Source organism: Hipposideros armiger, unplaced genomic scaffold (genome assembly GCF_001890085.2).
Source record: "Hipposideros armiger isolate ML-2016 unplaced genomic scaffold, ASM189008v1 scaffold_129, whole genome shotgun sequence".
Classification (NCBI taxonomy): Eukaryota; Metazoa; Chordata; class Mammalia; order Chiroptera; family Hipposideridae; genus Hipposideros; species Hipposideros armiger.
In genome coordinates, this window is record NW_017731479.1 from 2,201,205 (window position 1) to 2,222,264 (window position 21,060).

The window sequence follows — 21,060 nt, forward strand, 5'->3', positions numbered from 1 at the left end:
TGTGGAGGGCAGTGTCACTGGCCCTCATGTGGGATCTGAACCGGGGCCCTCTGGCATCCCAAGCCAGTTCTTAACCATCGCGCCACTCGGCTGGCCCTGTGCTAAGTTTATTTTTCCATTAACCATATTAAATGGGTATAACTCATGTTACAGATGAGGAAACAGGTTTAGGGAGATAAAGTGACTTGCTCAAAGACAAACACCTAAGTATGCAAGGACTGGTATTTGAATCCAGGCAATTTGATTTCAGAGCCTGCACTCTTAGCTGCCACTCTGATTCTAAGTAATGAAAACTGGTCGGGGACAAGGGGATGGCATTCTAATCTAAGATCTCTTTTTGTTTCCATTTAGAAGAGAAAGGAGGAAAGAAAAGAAAAAAACAGAAACAAAAGCTCCTGTTCAGCACCTCGGTCGTCCACACCAAGTGACACTACTGGCCCAGGCTGCCTTCTCCATCTGGTTTTCTTTTTTCCGTGCTTTTGTTCTGCTGCTGTAATTTTTTAAGTATTTGAGTTTGAACAGATTAGCTCTGGGGGGGAGGGGGTTTCCACAACGTGAGAGGGAACCAAGATTTTAAATACAGTGTATTTTCCAGCTTCCCATCTTTACACCAAAATAAAGTATTGACACTCACAAGAAATCTCTCCTGCCAAGGTTTTTAGTTTGTTGCCAGGTAGTCTTTTTGACGCACGTGTAATTAGCTTTTCTCAACCCCAAATAAGTTTGAGTCCCTTTAACATCCCTTGGAGCAGTCCAAACCAAAGTATTAAATGGCACCACTCTGCTGTGACATCATGTGTCAGGGCATCATGGTTTCAGCACACCTATCAGTGTGTCTTTAAAAAAAAAGTTGAATCTTTTCTATCTGTTCAGTTCTTTTAAAGAAACAGAGGGATGGAAATAAAATGGATTTAGGATACCCCGCTTGAATTGCAGTTTTTCTTCTGAAAAATAGCCAGGTTGTGAGGCCAGACCTGGGTTGCACTTGTATGTATGATGAAGGGTTTTGCCGCTTGCACGTGGCTTCTATTTGGCAAGGAAAGCTGTAACTGTCACTAAGGAAGCCTCGGCCTGCCAGCTGTGACAGTGGCCTGAGTTGTAGAAGCAGGAGTCCAGCACACCTGGAGGCAGAGTAGAACAGGTCTGAAAGCAGTGGGGTTACCCACTGCCTCTTTGTTTAATATTCTTTTACCTTGGTTTGAGCTAAATTTGAGTGATGTGAATTCTTTTGCTGCTTAATAAAGTGACCTCTAGGTATAATAGAATGTGAAGGCAAATAGTTGCAATAAATCACCTGCACAAGCAATGTGAGCTTTCTGTTTTTTTAAAGTTCATTACAGGTCAGCTAGATAAACTTTTTATTTATTTATTTATTTTTATTGGAGAATTGGAGGGTGGGAACAGCGCTGGGGAATTGGGGGAAGGGGAACAGACAAATTGCTGTGGTTTTGTTCTTCAGTCTAGTTGTGGAGGACGTTGCTTCACTGGCCCAAGTTGGCACCATCATTGCGCTCTTCCCGGGCGAGGCATATCAGTCGCCGGCTTCTGGACAGCCGCTCACTGCGGCTGCTGGCCGCTCACGCTGGCTGCTGGCTATACACGGTAGCCCATGGCAACCCACTGCCATAGGGGCTGCAGCCTACGCCATCGCTGGCAACTCACGGCAGCCCATCCCCAGGTTGAGCTGTTGTTCAGCATCTTAGCTGTGGAGGGCAGTGTCACTGGCTCTCATATGTGGGATCTGAACCAGGGCCCTCTGGCGTCCCAAGCCAGCTCTTAACCAATGTGCCACTCAGCCGGCCCGATAAACTTAAATAGGTTAAAGCAACAGCTACTATGTGCTTGAGCAAGTTTGTTGTCATGGAGTAATGTCTTTCCTAGGGTCAGGTCTAAATAAAGGGTTCTTGAGCTGGGTTTAGCTTTAACCTGTCATTGTTTAAAAGAAAAGGTTCAGCAATCCTGGGTCAGGAACTCACCTGGGTGGATCAGGGTGTTCTAGCCTGAGATGAGGGTACATTGAAGGAAAAATCAGAAATCAGTTAAATGTGTCAAGGACTTTGAGTGACATCCATTTTATTATTGAGAAAACATCCTAGAAATGTCATTAGTAGGTAGATGAAAACTAACCACAATCTCTTGTCCCTCCTAATTCCCGTGAGTGTGGCAGTCTCATCTGTTTTCAGGTGCCAGGCAAGTAAGTATAAGTCAGTAGGGAAGCGTAGAACTGTAGAAAGTACCAGAAGTTGGCAGTTGCTACTTGGCTTTGTAATAATGAGGTCAGGTGAAGCCAGGTTTCCCCCCCCTCAAGAAAAGTGCTAGAACTGCATTTTTTTGTCAAGTTACCTAATGAAGTAGACAAGGAACCTGGTATTTTCAAGGTTCTATGGGTCAATACTGAGACCAGCTATAGCTCATTTGTGGTGTCTCTTTAATACTTCTACTCCAAATGACCTGGATCGCTTAGGGCCCATCCTATGGGCTGGGGGTACAAGGTCTGAAGTGGGAGGCGGTCTTCCCACTGAGGCTAGGAGTACCGGGGGAAGAGACTTGGCCAAACATGAACTTCCTAAGTATGCTAAATGCTGTAGAAGCCAAATACAATTTATTAAACCTACTCTCAGCCAGGCAATTAGAAACAAAGATAGCTGTAATTACAGAGGGTCCACAACCTGCAGAACCACTTGAGCGGGCGACCCTAGGAAAAGGTGACATCAGTTCAAGTGAATAAGTCCTCCATTTTGAGCTGCTAACTTGGCCTCTGATCGACAGTTATCCATTTTGGAGAAATGTGCAAGATGCTGCTGCCTCCCCGAATGTCCTGATCCAACAAAGGGGCCCTAAGACTTAGGCACAGTGCCACCTGCAGAGGCTCACTCCATTGCTTCAGCAGCTTCCTCACCACCATCCGAAAGGTCGTCCTCTCCCGACTCCTCTAGTAAACAGCTTCTTGTGACAGACTTCTGGATAGCTTCCCGCTCTCCTAGAGAAAGGCAGACAGCCAGCCAGCATGAATGAAAGATGTCTTGGGGAGTGCGACCTGAAGAAGGTCAGTCACTGCTTAGTGGACACTGGGCTAGTTAGTATTGTTTACCTTCATCCGTGCAGTTCTGCAGCAGGATCAACAGCTGTCTCCTGTTGTACTGAATCAGGAACTTCTGACATGTTCTAATTGTACCTGGTGTGTGAAAGAGCTTTGTTGGCAACAGCTTGTGAAATGTGTCTGACTCAAAGACTTTCAGAACTAGGGGAAAGCATCTTGTTCTTGGCCGGATAGCAGGAGAGCCACCCACCAGTCAAATCTGAACTCTGAACCTGTGACCTACTGAAAATCAGCCATTCCACATGCATCCCTACCTCCCACATGTAAGGTGTTGAGAAAACACGGGTAACGGTGTCCTTTGTTCTCCAAGTATGTGACGAAGGGTAGAGCTGACCACACAAGCTGGTAGAATTCCTTTCGGCACCGAAGTAGCACTATTCCAGTATAGGCGTTCAGGTATCGCACTACAGCAGGAAAAAAAAAAATCTTTTGGGGAAACGATTCTCAGGAGCAGGTTTAAAACAGGGTAACAGAGCCTATTATGTGCCAGAAACTGTTCAAGACAGTGGCACCGATGAGTTAAAAACAGATTCCTGAAGGAAAAAAATATTAGGACAGATCATTTATGGAAGGATCTGTTGGAAGGATAGACAACACCCAGTGCCTTGCACATTGCTCATAACTGGCTACTGATTTAGAATTTAAAAAAAATATATTTTATTGGGGAACTGGGGGAGGGGTACTGGGGGAGGGGAACAGGCAAGTTGCTGTCCTTTTGTTCTTCAGTCTAGTGTGGAGGACGTGGCTTCACTGGCCCATGTTGGTTTTATCATTGTGCTCTTCCTGGGTGAGGCAGTCGTTTGCCGGCCATTGGTCGGCCGCTCACGGCAGCGCACGCCTGCTGCCGGCCAGCCCCACTGCAGCCTACACTGTCCTCACAGCAGCCCAGCTCCAGGTCGAGCTGTTGTTCACCATCTTAGCTGTGGAGGGCACAACATCACTGGCCCATGTGGGATCTAAACCTGTGGCCCTGCTGCTCAGAGCTTGCCCTCCCAAGCCAACGCTTACGGAGCCACACAGCTGGCCCTGATTTAGAATTTTAAATGCTCTTCTAATTCACTAGCTCAAATGGGATGGGTTGGGGGGGGGGGGGCACGTGGAGAAAACCCTTGGCTGAAAAAAAGGTTCTAATGCGGCTAGGCTCCAGGATCTTGTAGCAACCAACTGTCTCACCTGATCCAGAAGTGTGCCTATGTGCATTTAACTCCCCAGGATTCCATTTCGAGCATATGGTATAAGGGAACAAATTTAATCTGTGGCTGTCGGGAAGGCCCTGTTCTTCCTCATTTACATACACACAATTTGTACTATACTGGCCCTTTTAAGGGCTTTTCAGGAGTAATGTTTTTCCCATGTGATGTCAATAACCAGTCAAATAACTTTAATTCTAACCATCCTGTTGAATTCAGTCGCAATCCCCAATATACATCTAATATACACATGTCAAATAGGTACAGGGGATTCTTGCCCAAAGTTCCACTGCATTCCGCGGTTATCTCCGCTTAACTTCGCACTCGTCCATACATGGGGCTCGGGGTCCCGGACGCCTATAAAGGACAATATCGTACAGAGGATGGTGCATCGGGCTTGACAGCTCCTGGGGTCGCTCGTGCTCCTCCTTCATCCCTCCCCTGGCCCCGGTTCCCTTCAAATCCTGCCGTCTGCCCGGTTCCCCAGCACCCTCGTACCTGCGAAGCCGATGGAGCAGGTGGCCGCACCGAAAGTCCCGTGTACGCGGGCGATCGTGTCCCGAATGAGGCTACCCAGCACTCTGTCATCCAGACTCAGGCGGCAGCGGGGGTCGTCAGACACCACTTCGCAGAGCAGGTACCTGCGGCGGGCCAGAGGAAGGTGAGCGCGCGGCCAGAGCCGTGGGCACCCAGCAGGGACTGCATTGAGAGGCAGGACACCGGCTGCTTACCTGTGCTTGAACCGCACCATGGCGACCTCCGCGCCTGGCTTCCCGACGCGCAAACCGGATGTCTGTGTTCCCGCTGGTGGCCAATGGGAACTTAGGCTCCGCAGTCTTGCAGCCACTCAAGAGAGGGAGGCAGAATGGGGGACGGAGCTATAATGTTGAGAGGCCAAGCCCAGTGTCAGTCTCCTTTAAGCCCCGCCTCTCTCTGCGTTTGCAGAGCGCATGCGTCCTGCTGAGATCTAAGCTGATTTTGTTGGTTGGGAGTTGGACTCTGTGTCGGAGAGGTTTGTGGCTTGTTCTGCTCCACGCCAGAGTTTGCAATACTGTATAGGATGCAGCTGCTGTACTAGGCGCCCTCGGAACGTTTACTTTCTATTATCTTGTAATACAGCTGTATATGCACTTACATTCTCTCCCCAAGCCGGACGGTGGAACTTTAGAGAACAAGACCTTGCATTCACAGGCCAGAGATTGACACAGGAAATCGGGCCCTTATTTTCAGGTTAGGGCTCGGTTTACTTTTTCTGTATAGCGAAATATGTAATTACTGTTTGGGATTTTCAACAATCTTAGGGAGACGGGTGTATTGTCTCGTTTTTTGTTTACAAAAGCAATCCGTGGTCGTTATATTGTCTAATTTTAAAACTGAAAAGCACAGAGAAATAAAAATAAATGATAATCCCAGCACCGAGAATAATTGATCATGTAGTGTGTTTTCTTCCATTATTTTCCCCCTATGCCTGAGGTTCTCAAAGTGAGATGCATGGACCATTGGGTTTTCTGAGACTGCCTCAAGGTCAAAATCACTTTGATAATAACACTAAGATGTTATCTGCCTTTTTCACTCTCTCAGAGTGGACAGTCAAGTTTTCCAGAGGCTACAAGACATGTGTGGACATTACCGCTCTAACGGCCAACGGAATTGTGTTTTAAACATTTCTGTTTTAACATTCATGGTAAGTATAGATATATTCCACAAAACAAAAGCTCTTTGGGATCCTCAATAATTTGAATGTAAAGGAGTCCTGAGATAATGAAAAAAGTTTGAGATGAGAACTGTTGCCTATGTTAAATTGTATTTTTTATTTTCTTTTTAAGAATAAGATCATAATATTTAAAGGGTTTTTTTTGCTTGAATATCTTCTTTTAAAACTGCCTCATTGAGGTATAACATACATAGAGTGCACAACTCAATGAATTTTTACGTATGTATAGACTCATGTAACCACCTCCCAGATTAAGAGAGAGATTTCCAGCACTCAAGAATGTTCCAGTGCCCTCTTCCCAGTCAAAAACCTTCCCAGAAGTAGCCTCTATTCTGACTTCTATTATGATAGATTAGCTTTGCCTGTTCTTGAACTTTATATAAATATCCACAACATGGTGTGTGTGTGTGTGTCTCCTTTCGCTTAACATAATGTCTATAAGATTCATTCTTCTTTGACTATATTTTCATGTCAACTGTTCTGCCATGTTAATTTTTTCAGCTGCACAGTATTGCATTCTTTGGCTGTTAAATTGATCAATATTCCCATGATGGACGTTTAAATTAGTTCCATGTTTTATTATTGTACCCAGCACTTTGATGCACACAACCTAGTGACCACGTCTTTATACATATCCCTGACTATTTGTAGAATTGTCATGAACTTGGCTGGCCCTGTGAGGTCCATGAAGGGAGGCAGGTTTCACAACCGATTATTTGAAAGATCTGGAATGAGTCCTCAATTTTCCCATCTCTCACTCTTCGCCACCTTAAAGGAGGGATGCTGAGGAAGTAAGCGGGGAGGGGAGGCAGGAGAGCCCTGGCCTTGCTGAGAGACCAGAGTCTGCTGCTGTTACCTTTCTCCTCGCTCCAGGAAGCACCTTATGATCCAAAATAAAAGTCTCGCCAGCGTCCCCCTTTTGCCAGCAGGGGGCATAAGAGGCCAGTAGTGTGTAGAGAGAGACAGACACCGCCTCAGAGTACCCCTTCTCCCTCCCGTCCTTAAAATAACGCCCCTAACACTTCCCAGCCTTCAACTCACTTAAATCCCAACATTTTGTGGGATGCAGTTGGGGCTCAGACCAAAGTCACACATCCAGTAAGAAGCAGGATCAGAATTCGAACCCAAGCCAGCCAACTCCAGGGTTCCTGTTCTTGTCTACACCGATGATGTCCTTCCTGTCCATGGTTTCGCGTGTTCACTTGGTGTAAAATGGAGAGACTACAGATGTAGGTTCGAATCCCCTCTCCGTCATTTTCCAGCCACGTGATGTGGGGGAGGGTAATTCACATCTCTAGATTTCATCTGTGCCACAGGATAATAATGGTTTCTCCCTCACCGGTGGATGTGAAATTTAAACGAGATAACATGGTCAAAACTCTTGGCACCGAGTGCACAGTAAACGCTTTTTTTGATGCATGATCTAGTCCTCCCCCCAGGCACAGCCCCCAGAGGAAGCACAGTGGGGCAGTCCTGGGCCCCCCTCCTCCGACCAGGCCCGGCCCCCTGCCGACCCCTTGAGGCTCTGGACACCCGCGGTAGCCCGGCGGGGCCGGCAGCCGGGGCGGGCGGCATCGGCGGCGCCGCCAGCTCCCCGCGGTAATTAGCCTGTCCCGACTCGGGCTCCGCCAGCCTCTAATTACACGTCTCCTAATGAGGCCAGCGGCTGTTTGCAATTACCCAGGTCCCCGCCGCGCGGCGCGGGAAGCCACGGGGGAATCCGCCGGCGGAGGAGTGGAGGGCGGCCGGGGTCGCGAGATCCGCTTGGCGGCGCAGGGTGTGTGCCCGGCCCGGCGCAGGCGGGTGCCCACCCACCGTCAGTCACCTCGATTCTCTCCCAGTGGTGTAACAGAACCATTATTATCCCCATTTACAGGGGAGTAAGGGGACTGAGGCTCAGAGAGGCGAACTCAACGCAGACACAAAACTCAACGCTCGAAGAGGCTCATAGTGACCTCTGACCCGGAGCCTGTGTTGTTAACCTGTACAGGTACTGTCTGGATCCGTGGGGTGGGTAATCGGGGCTGTTACTCCTGGGACTCTCAGAAGGTCCCAGATCAAATGAATTGGGGGGTCGGGGAGGGGGATTGGGAAACTTCCTTTGAGCGCTTCCCCTTCTTCCCATCTGAGGGTTCCCAGGCTCAATGTGTCCTTTTGGATCAGACACAAAGCTGAATATTAGCTCTGGCAAGTCCTTTAAAACTTACTTGGAAACATAAATCACACAACCCATTTCACAGACTGGAAAATCTGGCGCATTCCCTAGGTGGTCCAGGCAACTGCTAAAAAGCTCCCCTAAGATGGGGGTGGGAAGCTACAATTGTTCACCTTGTTCCAGGACCTTCTAGGGGGATTCAGAGGAGCTGCCTTTAGTTTTCATCTTTATCTTCTGGGCTACCACATATTAGGCTCTTGCTATGTGCTAGGCACTGAACTAAGTAAGCACTTGATGTGTTTGACTTCATTAGTCCTCGCAACAACCCCATGAAGGCAGGTACCATTATTTTCTGAGGCTCAGGGAGGGAAATGACTTGCCCAAGGTCACACAGTAATTTCAGGCTTGTAAAGGCCTTTTGTCTCACCACAAAACCTGTGCTATTAACCCCTTGGTCTCTACCTCTTCCGGGCTGTCGGGGACCTAGAAGGATGTTCAAAGAAGTCAAACCCAATTGGGGTGCCATCCTGAGGTGAGTTTGGCATCCAGGGGTTCCCTATCAGAGCCTGGGTGCTGCCATGGCGGATGGTGGCCAAGGAAATGTGTTGTCTGCTTCAGCATTTTGTTAAGCAGCCGCTGCTCATTAGGGGCTCCTGCTCCTCTAATCCAATCAACCAATTCCTTGTAAAGCCTTTACGGGGACAATCTGGATAAAATTAAGCTCTCCATCTGCCTGGCCAGGGGCCTGGGGAGCTGCCACATCCTCCAGGTTGCTGGGGCAGACATGGCCCTCCCTGGACCTCAGAGTCAGAACATCACATCTCCCTCCTCCCTTATCCTCCTCTGCCTTACGGACCTCTTTCCCCTTCCCTCACCCGCTGCGAGGATTCGCTCATCCAAAAATTAATTGAAATTACAAGGGCACCACTGTTTGACCCAGCAATTTCTCCGCCAGGAATTGATCCCACAGAGATGCTTGCATTTGTGCCAAGTGACAGGTGACTAGGATGTGTCTTGCAGCATTGTTCGTGAGAGCAAAAGGCAGCTTCACATAGCTAGTAAGCAGCAGGGCCAGGATTTGGACTAGGCAATCCATGTCTTTAACCACTATCCTATACAGCATCTGTCTTTATGTGCACTGGAAAATTACCAAAGGTGACACAAAAGCTGTTGATGGTGGTTATCTCTGGTGAGAGGAATTAAAGGTGTGAAATAGGAGGGAGAACTTTTTACTGTGTCCCATTTTGTACCATTTTGTTTTACCATGTGCATATGTTAGTTTCATAATTTAGAAGACTTACTGAGCCCCTGACCCCAAAGTATGTTAATAGTAATACGTACTTGCCTTTACCCTGGAGTTGGGTACTATGATTATTCCCGTTTTACAGGTGAGGCAGGTGAGCTCACCCAGGTGGTCTGGCCAAGCCACGTGACTATGAATGGCAAAGTGGGACTCTCAAGCCAGTGCTCAGTCCCCTAATTTACATTAGCCTCATGGAATTGGAAGATTCAGAGAAAAGTGGTTAAAGCATGGACACTGTAGCCAACTTACCTGGGTTCAAGTCCTGATGCATCCACTCACTAGCTGTGTGACTTTGGACAAGTCACTTCCCCACTCTGAACTCCAATTTCCTCTCTGTAAGGATTAAATTACTTATCTCCATGTCAAATGCTTAGAACAGGGCCTGTCTCATCCTGAGTGCTCAAAAAATGTTAGGTATTTTTGTATCATTGTCCTGAGTGGTGTCTTCCCCAGTTTCAAGCTCAGAGCAGTTCCTTCTCTCAGCTGGTGCGTCCAGCCCTGGCTGCTCTAGTCCTCTCACTGAAGGCCAAGGCCCAGCCACCCTGTGCTCCAGCCTCTAGCAGAAGCCCTTTGGAATCAGCTCTCCTGGGTTATCTCAGTGTGGTGGCTGTGATCAGAACTGATCACATCACTAGAGCTGGAAAAAGGGGCAGAGCCATAGGGCTGGCGTGGCCCAGATCCAGAGTGAGGCTGCGACGGGCAGCCTCCCAGTTCGGGATGTTCCCAGCGCCTTCCCACCACTCATGCTTGGAGGGAGAAGGGCCTCAAAATAGCTGTTGCTTCCCCAGCACGGCGCTAGGCCAGGGACAGGAATAGACATCTGGGGGTGGCTGCCTCAGCTTCCCTCAGGGGCCCTGGGGGTGCTGGGAATAGCTAGAGGCCAGGCACCCCCCCCACCCAGTGCGGAGGGATAGTTCAGCTGTCAATATGCAGTGACCCACCCATGATGGTCCAGTCCATGGGAAGTGTTGCCCCAGCTGGGGCTGGCTGTTCAGCAGGTTACTAGCACTGGCCAGAGATCGGCCAGGGCCTGGATTCTTAGACCAACAGGAAGGGCCTTTCAACACTGGCTTCTACAATCCTCTCTTGGCAGGTGGGGAAACTGAAGCCCAGAGAGAGGATCACAGACTTGAGATCACAAAGCTGGTTAGAAGCCAAGCTGACAGGATAGGCAGGTGTTAGGGCTTTGAGAGGCAGTACAGGGTGGTGGACAAAGGGTTAAAGGACTCAGGCTGTCTGGGCTCAAATGCAGCCTCCACTACTTAGGATCTGCATGCTCTCAGGCCCCAATTTCATTACCTGTAAAATGGGCACAATAATAGTACCCACCTCTTTTAGTTGGTTGTAAAGACTGAGTGTGTTAATACCTGAGTGCTGTTATGATTGTTATTGTTTTCTTACCAGATTCCTCACTCGTTTATTCCTAAGGCATAAACATCTGCCATGTGCCAGGCACAGTGCTAGGCCTAGGTCAGTGTAGGTCCCAGGGTAGCAGGGTGAGACCAGTTGACGTTTCACAGAGCCTGCCGTGTGCCAGCTTCTGTGCTAAGCATTTTTATCTGCAGATCTCATTTATTCCTCATGACAGCCTATGAGGAGCCATTACCGTACCCTATTTTACAGATGAGGAGAGTGAGACTCAGAGAGGTGAAGTCACTCCTCCAGGGTCACACAGCCAGGAGGTAGCAGAGTCAGGATTTGAAACCAGGGCTGCCTGCCTGTATAGCTCATGCAAGTAACCACTATATGACACTGTCACTTTTCTAGGGAGATGGACAAGTTGTTCAGTTGGTGCGATCCAGGGGTTGGGTAGGAGGTGTTGGGTGCATGGAGGAGGGTTCCCCTCTCCCTGCCTTGACATGTATCACCCCAGCCCCCATGTCATATGTAAGGTGGCCCCCAGCCTATACTACCAAATTCCCACCTCCATCTCTTACCATCTCAGAGCCTGTGCTAGGCTCTGAGGACACAAAGAAGACTTCATCACCGCCCTGAAATTGTTCATGGTGCAGTGAGAAAGACACGTTTCTAAATGGCAAGAGCAATTGTGATGATGGTAAGAATGGGGGGCAAGTGGGTACCTGGAGGATGTACCTAACTTGGCCTGGGAGGTCAGGGAAAGCTTCCTGGAGGTGGTGATGCCTGAGATGAAGCCCAAAGGAAAGTTAGCCCGAAGGAGAAGAGAAGTGGTAGGAAAGAGTGTTCTAGATAGAGGGACAGCTTGTGCTGAGTTCCAGGAACTGTGAGTAGAAGGGGCTAGAGGTGTGAGTGAAGGGCACTGGGCCTGCAGAGATGGATGGGGACAGGTCATTCAGGGCCTTGGTGCCCACACTAAGGGGTTTGGATACTATCTGGAGGGATGAGAGAACAAGATTGGGAGCTAAAATGTTCCCTGTGGCTTCAGGGCTGGAAGACTGCACTGAAGGTGGGGAGATTGGTGAGGAGGCTGCTGCCTGGAACGGAGAAGAGATTTGGACTGGGGTGCTGGCAGTGGGGGTGGAGAAAAATAAGCAGCTTTGTGAAGTTTTTAGAGGTAGAATTGGTTATGTATGGCTGTGTAATAAATCACCCCCAAATTTTGCAGCTTAAAACAGCAAATTATTATTTTTCATGATTCTGTCGGGTGACAGGGCAGTTCTGCTTCATGTGGTATCAGCTAGGGGCACTCAGGGTGGCTGGACGTTTCCAAAATGGCCTCATCCACATGACGGGCAGCTGGTACTGGCTGCCGGCTGGGAGTTCAGCTGGGACTGTTGGCTGGGAACCTCAGTTCACCTCCACGTGGCCTCTCCATGGGGTTTGGGCTTCTCACTGCATAGCCAGATGGCTTCCAGAAACAGAAGCTGACAGGCTTTTTAAGGCCTGGGCTCAGAAGTCCCAGAACATGACTTTTGCCATATCCTAATGGTCAAAGCCAGTTCCAGGACCAGCCTGATTTAAGGGTAATAAGTGCTACCTCTTTGTTGAGGATTGATGGTGATGATGACGAGGTACATAGTATTGTATGTTCAATTTAGTAGCATTTAGTGCATTCAGAATGTTGTGCAACCAACACTTCTCCCTAATTTCAACTTTTTTATCACTTCATAAAAACACTCCGTAGCCATCATCCCACTTCCCTTCTCCCCACCCCTTCGTTACCTGCTTTCTGTCTCTATGGATTTGCCTACAAGGTCTGACCATTAAGTTTGCGAACTTGTCACCGTGCACTTACATTGGCAGCACTGTACAAATAGCTCGGTAAGATTTCATAACCCTGGTATATCAGTGTCTCACAGCTGTGTTCATGTCGACGTGTGACGGTGTCTTGCTGAGTGGCGTTCATATTGTTGTTGCATGTTTTTGTGTGCTGTTGTGAGAATGTCTGAGCTTGAATTATAGCAATGAACAAACATTAAATTTCTTGTTAAACTTGGCAAGAGTGGAAGTGAAATCAGGGACATGTTAGTCCAAGCTTATGGGGCTAATGCCATGACGAAAGCAGCAGTGTACAAATGGATTAAATGTTTTTTGAGGGGGGAGAACGCGTCACTGATGAAGAGAAGTCAGGGCGGCTAGTAACAAGCAGAACTGATGAAAGCATTGCACAAATTTGTCAAATCATGCATCAAAATCATCAGCTGACTGTGAGAAGCACAGCAAACTAAGTAAACATCAATAGAGAAACAGGAAAATCTTAACTGAAAATCTTGGCATGAGAAAGGTGTGTGCAAAAATGCCTCCAAAGGAGCTCACCAATTAACAAACGCAAAGGAAAGTCGAAGTTTGCCAAGAACTTTTGGAAAGGCAAGATGATGTTTGGGCTGTGTTATCACTGGTGATGAAACATGGGTGTACCAATATGACTCTGAAACAAAAATCAAAGGGCACAATGGAAGTCAGCCAATTCTCCACGACCAAAAAAGTTCTGTCAGTCCAAATCAAGAGTCAAAATAATGTTGCTAACCTTTTTTGATATCAGAGGGATTATTCATTATGGATTTGTACCAACTGGACAAACAGTTAACCAAGTTGACTATTTGGAAGCACTGAAAAGACTGCCTGAAAAAGTTTAGACGAAAACGACCTGAACTTTTCGCCAACAATTCATGGCTCTTGCATCACGACAATGCACCAGCTCACACGGCACTGTCTGTGAGGGAGATTTTAGCCAGTAAACAAATAACTGTATTGGAACACCCTCCCTTTTCGTCTGATCTGACCCCCAGTGACTTTTTTCTTTACCCAAAGATAAAGGAAATATTGAAAGGAAGACATTTTGATGCCATTCAGGACATCAGGGGTAATAGGGTGAGAGCTCTGATGACCATTCCAGAGAGAGTTCCAAAATTGCTTTGAAGGGTGGACTAGGCACTGGTGTCACTGCATAGCTTCCCAAGAGGAGTACTTTGAAGGTGACCATAGTGATATTCAGTAATGAGGTATGTAGCACTTTTTCTAGGATGAGTTCGAGAACGTAATTATCAGACCGCGTATTCTGGATATTTCATGTAAAAAGAATCATATAATATGTGACCTTTTGTGACTGGCTTCTTTCACTTAGCATAATGTTTTCAAGGTTCATCTAAGTTGTAGCATGTATCAGTGCTTCATTTCTTTTTATCGCTGAATAATATTCCATTGTATGGATGGACCACAATTCATTTATTCATTCATCTGTTGATAGACATTTGGGTTGTTTCCCTCTTTGGGCTATTGTCAGTGGTGCTGCTGTGAACATTGGTTAAATAAATATCTGTTTGAGTCCCTGCTTTCAATATCTAGGAACGGAATCGGTGGGTTATATGGTAATTTTCTGTTTAACTTTTTGAGAAACCATCAAACTGCTTTCCACAGTGGCTATACCATTTTACATTTCCATCAGCAATGTATAAGGGTTCCTATTTCTCTACATCCTTGACAACACTTAGTATTTTCTTTTTTTTTTTAATTAAAACCATCCTAATAGATATGAGATGCTATCTCATTGTGGTTTTGATTTGCATTTCCTTAACTACCAGTAATGGTGAAAATCTTTTCATGTGCTTTTTGGCCATTTGTACACCCAGCTTGTTATTTAACTGGGTTGGTTGTCTTTCTGTTCTTGAGTTGTTAGAGTTCTTTATGTATTCTGGATACTAAATCAGATGTATGATTTGCAAATTTTTCCTCCTATTCTATAGGTTGTCTTTGCACTTTTTAATTAATTTATTATTATTATTATTATTTTAAGCTGAGCCATCCTGCCACCTGTTGGCAGCTCAGTGGCTGCTCAGCTCGGGCCGGGAATCGAACCTCAGAGCTCAAACTCTTGAGCGAGCTCTTAACCAACTGAGCCACTCGGCCGGCCCTGCACTTTTTTAGTAATGTCCTTTGTTGTGCAAAAGTTTTTACTTTCCCTGAGATCACATTTATCTATTTTTTATTTTGTTGCTCGTGCTTTTTGTGTCAAATCCACAAATCCATTGCCAAATCCAAGGTCATATAGATTTACCCCTGTGTTTTCTTCTGATTGTTTTGTGGTTGTAGCTCATTTAGGTCATTGGATCCACTGAGTTAATTTTTGTATATGGAGTGAGGTAGGGGTTCAACTTCATTATTTTGCACGTGGTTAAGCTCTAGCTCTTGACTGAAGGTAGCATGCCCTCACAGGGAGGGGAAGAATTGTTGGGGGCCATTTTTGGAGACAGCCTTGGTGATGGGTGGACTGTGAGGGGTTGGGGGAGGAGAGGGAGAAGAATGGCAGGGTGACACCCGCATTTCTGGATTGAGCCATTGGGCAGATGAGGAAGCCTTGGGGAAGAGCAGGACTTCGGGGAAGGGGAGAACTCAGTCCCGGATGCGTTGAGTTGGAGCCCCGTCAACATCCAGGCACTGAGAGCACTGGGAATCAAATAAACGCTAAATGAAATATGGAAGCACATTAAGGTTTTCATTCCTTCAACAAATAGTTATGGAACACCCAGTACTAATACTAGGTAATATCTATGTGGTGCTAACCATGGGCCAGGCACTTTGCACTTTTTTTTTTTTAAGACTTTTTATTGGGTAATTGTGGGGAAGGGAATAGTGCTGGGAATTGGGGGAAGGGGAACAGACAAGTTGCTGTCGTTTTTGTTCTTCAGTCTAGTTGTGGAGGACGTTGCTTCACTGGCCCAAGTTGGCAAAACATTGCGCTCTTCCCGGGAGAGGCAGATCAGTTGCTGGCTTCTGGACGGCCGCTCATTGCAGCTGCTGGCCGCTCACGCTGGCTGCTGGCTGCTGGCTGCTGGCTGCTGACTGCTGGCTGCTGGCTGCTGGCTACACACACGGTAGCCCATGGCAACCCACTGCAGCAGGGGCTACAGCCTACGCCATCGCCGGCGACTCATGGCAGCCCAGCTCCAGGTTGAGCTGTTGTTCAGCATCTTAGCTGTGGAGGGCAGTGTCACTGGCCCTCATATGTGGGATCCGAACCGGGGCCCTCTGGCGTCCCAAGCCAGTTCTTCACCATCGCGCCACTCGGCCAGCCCCACTTTGCACTTTTTAAAAATGGAGCTATAATGTATGTAGAGTAAAATGAACAAATCTAAAGTGTACAGGTCATTAAATTTTATATGTACCACCTTCCAGGTTAAAATGTAGAATATTTCCAGCCCCCAGAAACCTCCCTCTCAGGCATGTTATATGTAATTCTCATAGTGACCCTATGAGGTAGGTATTATTATTTAGCCCCATTTTTCAGATAAGGAAACTGAGACTTAGAGAGGTAAAACCACTTCCCTGAGAGCACACAGGGGTGGCATCTGGGTTCTAACTCAGGCCTACAGGATTAGACCAGGGTGAGGAACATCCCACCCCCTCCCTGGACTGGAATTGGACTCAAGCCTGGGGGTGTCCCTGGGAGGATCCTGGGAGCATTTCCTGAGCCCCCTCCTTACCCCCACAAGTCTGCCCTGCACTCCTGTGACCGCTTCTGTCATTCTGCTCCAGCTAAAACCGGCCTTCTTGTTTTTCTTCCAACCTGTCAAGCTCCTACCTGCCTCAGGGCCTTTGCACTCAGTGTTCCCGCCATCTGGAACCTTCTGCCTCCTGGACTTCCCATGGCTGGCTGGCGTCTTATCACGTGTCTCAGCTCAAATGTCACCTTTTTAGAGTGCTCATCCTTGAACGAATTGCCCTATTTAATACTCCCCCCTTCAGCCAGCACAATGGAGCCAGATGACCTGGGTTTGAATCTCTTCTTCCTAGCTGGGTGGCATTGGGCGAGTTACTTAACATCTCAGTGCCAGTTTCCTCAGCTGTAAAATGGGGGTGATGATAATAGCACCTCCCTCATAGGGTTGCAGTAAGGATGAAATCATTGAACACCTGTTAACAATGCTTGGCCCACAGTAGGTGCTTTATAAATATTTGCTATTATTCACATAGCAACTCATCCCTTTCTGACATTATCCTGGTTATTGGTTTGTTGACTTGGCTTTTCCATTTCTCCCAATTAGAATGTGAGCCCCCTGAAGATGGTGGTTTCATCTATGTTGTTCACTGCTGTGTGTCCCCAGTACCTAGAAGAATGCCTGGCCCATACTAATAAACACTGGTTGAATAATCAAATGGATGGATAAACCAGGCTAGATTATCCTGCTTGCAGCTCCCTAAACGTACCATGCTCACTCACGTTTGCTGTTTCCTCTGCCTAGACCATTCCCCAGAGGAAGGGAGGAGACAATGGAGGAAAGATGGCCTCGCAGCTGCCCAGGTCCTCACTGCTTCCTGCACGGGTGCCCACAAAACAGTGAGCGAGAATTCTAGATGTTCCAGGGCTATAATCACCCGTTACCACCCTCTTGTTCTGTAACTGGGGAAAATGAGGCCCAGAAAGGGGACAGGACTCAGCCAAGGTCACACAGTGAGTCGAGAGCAACGTTCTCCCCACTGGACCCCATCTGTCTCACGTGGAGGCTAGATCTGCCTCCCTACATGGGGCCTGGAGAGAGGTGGTGAGTGGGGGGCAGGAGTCTGCCTGTGGGCTGCTCCCCTTCGCCCTGCCCAACTGAGGAGGCACTGGGCCTAGTAAACGGACATGCCTCAGTTTACTCCCCTGGAAGATGAAGAGATGGAAACCTACCACCCCCACCCCCACCCCTAGGGTTGCTGGGAAGATTCCTATTAACAGTTCTCATGCATTGAGTACTTCTCAACTATCCTGTGGGGCAGGTATGCATTTTATCTCAATTTTCCAGATAAGGAAACTGAGGCTTAGCATAGGGGAAAAGTGACTTGTCCAAGATCACACAGACAGCAAGGAATAGAGCTGGGATTTAAATCCAGGCCAACTGACTTCAGAGCTTACATTCTTAGCCATATTAGGCTTCAGTGCTGGGTAGACAGTAGGCACTTAACAGATGGCAGCTACTGGTATCCCTCTGATGGAGGCCCTAGGAAGTTCTCACTTTCATGATGGCACCATCAGTCCCGCACAGCAAACCACATCTTTTTTTAATTTTCCTCCCTTCCAATCCCTGCTTGGAGACACAAGGGCTCTCAGCAACCTCTCTCTCTGATGGATTTTCAGATTATCCCCACCTTGATTAGTTCCAGAGTCTTCCGGCAGAAGCAGGAGTTATTTTGGGGACTTGATGGCTCCCTCTGGCTGCCTCTGACCACCCTCCTCCCAACCCCCCCAGTTGTAAGCACCTCTCCAGTCAACTGCAAGGTTAATTAGACGCCTCCTGACTGCTCACTTTCTGGCCCTGCAGCCCTCAGCTCAGACTCAGGTCCCAACCCCTGCTCTCTGCTCCCCTCCTCCCTGCCCCACAGCCGTGTCTGCCTTCCCCTTGTTTTACAGGAGCAGGGGTTGTCAACTGTTTCCTGATCCTTGGCCCCCAACTTTGCCTCAGAGCCGTGACTCTCCCCCTCCAACTTCAGGATTTTTCCAGAGGAGCAAAATCTCATGCACCATTTGGACGAAAATATTTTTGGCTGGTGTTCCCACCCCCTGTTCCCGTTGGAGTCCAGTCCCCAATGTCATGCAGCCTGGAGTGGGAGCAGCTCAAAAATTCCCAAGGATAAATTTTATGGTATGTATATTTTACAACAATAAAAATTCCCAAGGGGCGGCATCCTGCATCCTCCGCCTTCTGCCACCATGTTATATCACAGTGTGTGGGGCTGACGTCACAGGGACGGGGCGTGGGTTCTGCTGTAGCTGTCTGTTCTCTCTGCTCCTGGCTCTCCCTTCCAGCTCTGCGCTCTGCGCTCTGCCAGGGCCGCCCGCAGGCCTTGCTTGCTTTTTCAAAAATAACTCTTGAGTCTCTCACGGAGGTGGGGGGCCGCTTCCTTGGTGTCCTGGGCTGTGTGTTAATCCTTCCAAGGCAAGACTTCCTGAAGCGACTCTCTGCTGGGCTGGGGGGCTGGTCATCAGTCGTCAGGCTGAAGTAGTTCAGGTGCCGGCATCCTGTTCTAGCACCTATTACCTTCAAGGAAGTAGGGCTAATGGGTCTTCTCGGGCACCCACTAAGTCATTCATTCATTCATTCATTGATTCAGACATTCAACGAGCATTTAGTCAGGCCCTTTGCCTACAGAGCACACTTCTGGGTGGCTGCTGTTTTTCCATTTGCTTCTGAATCCTGTCCCTGCTTCTCTGAATTTCTGCTTCCTCCTCTAAAGTAGGGGATCTTAATTAGGGTAGCCAGTCAGGCTCAGAAGGAAACAGATGGCATACTCAAATTGGGTAACTTGAGGAAGGGCAAATAAAGGGACTGTTTAGGTGTGAGCAGGGTGTAGAGAAGTCCTGAGGGATAGTGTAGTGCTGAGCTAGCTAGTTACGGTGGGAGACCTGTCACTTCCAAGGCCTGGCGGGCTGAGGGGGCAGTTCCACTACCCAGAAGGAGGTCTGTGGAGAGAGAGCCACTTTTAGAGAATCTGTGACCTTCTGTTGGACGCAGGAGCCTGAGGTGCTCTGCAGGGAGGGAGCAGAGGAATAAATATCCCGGTCTTCCTTCTTCCTTCCATCTCCTCCTGGGGGGCTCCCCACTGGCCAAACCTGATTAAAAGCCAAAAAATATGGGAGACTGTTGCATGTGAACAGGTCAGTCTCCTTGGGCACAGAGCAGGGCAGAAAAGGGAGGACAGTGGCTCTAGACGGACAAACAGGATATCCAGCTTGTCACCTACCACTGGCAATAGTATTGTAGGTCACATGATAAATGCTCAGTAAGTGTTAGCTACTATCATCAGTGCTTGTATTAGTTATTTACTGCTGTGTAACTAATGACCACGAAACTTAGTGGCTTGAAACAATAAACATTTATCACCTCACACAGTTTCTGTGGGTCATGAATTTGGAGCAGCTCGGCTGGGTGGTTCTGTCTCAGTGTCTCTCCCGAGGTCGCAATCAAGCTGTCAGCCAGTCATCGAAAGGCTTGACTGGGACTGAAGGATCCCGTGGCTGGCAAGCTGGCACCGGCTGTTGGCAGGGGGCCTCGATTCTCTGCCACCCAGACCTCTCCACAGGGCTGCTTGAGAGTCCTCATGATGTGGCTTCTCCCAGAAAGAGTGATGCAAGAGCAGAAGGCTCAATGTGTTTTCTGACTTAGTCTCAAAAACCACAGATGGTCATTTTGACAATATCCTCTAGGTGACACAGGTCAGAGCCTATTCCATGTAGAGGGGGCCACACGGGGGCAGGGGTGTCAGGCAGCAGGACTCATTGGAAACCTTCTTTGAGTTTGGCTACCACCCTTTGCAATACATTTGCTCATTTCATCCTTTCAAAAATTCCATGAGGTTATCTAAAAACAACAGCAACAAACAAAAAACAAAACAAAAAATGAGGAAAGTATTATTATTCTAACTTTTCTGTTGAGGAAATATAGGCACAGAAAAGTGACATAATTTACCCAAGGTTACAGTTAGTAATAGGCAAAGCCAGGAATTGAACGCAGGTGGTCTTTTTATTAAAAAAAATCAATTTTAATTGGGCTCTAATTTACATACAATAAAAAACACTCCGACGGAGATACAGGATGTTTCCATCCTGCCAATTTTTCTTCATGCCCTTTTGCTGTCAGTCCTCCCGGGCTCTGCTCCAGGCAGTCACTGATCTGCTTTCTGTCACTATAGATTTCTTTCTTTTTTATTGCTGAATAGTATTCAAATGCATAGATATAGCACCAGTCCTTGACATAATTCTCCTGTTGAGTGACATTTGGGTTGTTTCCAGTTTGGGGCTATTATGAATAAAGCTGCGGTGAACCTCATGTAAAAGTCTTTGTGTGGACATATGTTTTCATTTTTCTCAGGTAAACAACTAGGAGTGGAATTGCTAAATCATAGGATAAGTGTATATTTCACTTCATAAGAAACTGCCAAAGTTTTCCAACGTAACTGTACCATTTTACAGTTCCACCAGGAGTGTATGCGAGTTCTGGTTTTTCAGTATCCTCACCAGCATTTTGTATCATCAGTCTTGTTAATTTTAACCATTCTAATCTGTGTGTAGTGGTGTCTTATTGTGCTTTCAATTTGTACTTCTCTGTCAAATAAAAATATTGAACATCTTTTCATATGCATATTAGCCATTTGTATATCTTCTTTTGAGAAGTATTTGTTCAGTTCTTTTGTCTATTTTTTTTT

At 47.5% G+C, this 21,060-nt stretch overlaps 1 protein-coding gene and 1 long non-coding RNA gene across 3 annotated transcripts; one reads left to right on the forward strand and one right to left on the reverse strand.

The window, feature by feature from the left end:
- Window positions 1-2,039: 2,039 nt before the first annotated feature.
- Window positions 2,040-5,113, reverse strand: POP5 (POP5 ribonuclease P/MRP subunit). The gene is made up of 5 exons (XM_019649124.1): window positions 5,022-5,113; window positions 4,789-4,931; window positions 3,355-3,504; window positions 3,092-3,175; window positions 2,040-2,980 (listed from the first exon to the last, which is right to left on the reverse strand). Exons 1-5 carry the CDS (start codon window positions 5,039-5,041, stop codon window positions 2,871-2,873), a joined length of 507 nt encoding a protein of 168 aa, XP_019504669.1. The 5' UTR covers window positions 5,042-5,113; the 3' UTR covers window positions 2,040-2,870.
- A 92-nt stretch (window positions 5,114-5,205) lies between these two features.
- Window positions 5,206-20,925, forward strand: LOC109386186 (uncharacterized). 2 transcript variants are annotated; one of them, XR_002124751.1, is made up of 5 exons: window positions 5,206-5,520; window positions 5,872-5,974; window positions 7,881-7,994; window positions 18,269-18,500; window positions 19,749-20,925. It is a non-coding gene; the product is annotated as an uncharacterized LOC109386186 (long non-coding RNA). The 2 variants fall into 2 exon arrangements; XR_002124750.1 differs by having other exon boundaries at window positions 18,269-20,925.
- Window positions 20,926-21,060: the final 135 nt, after the last annotated feature.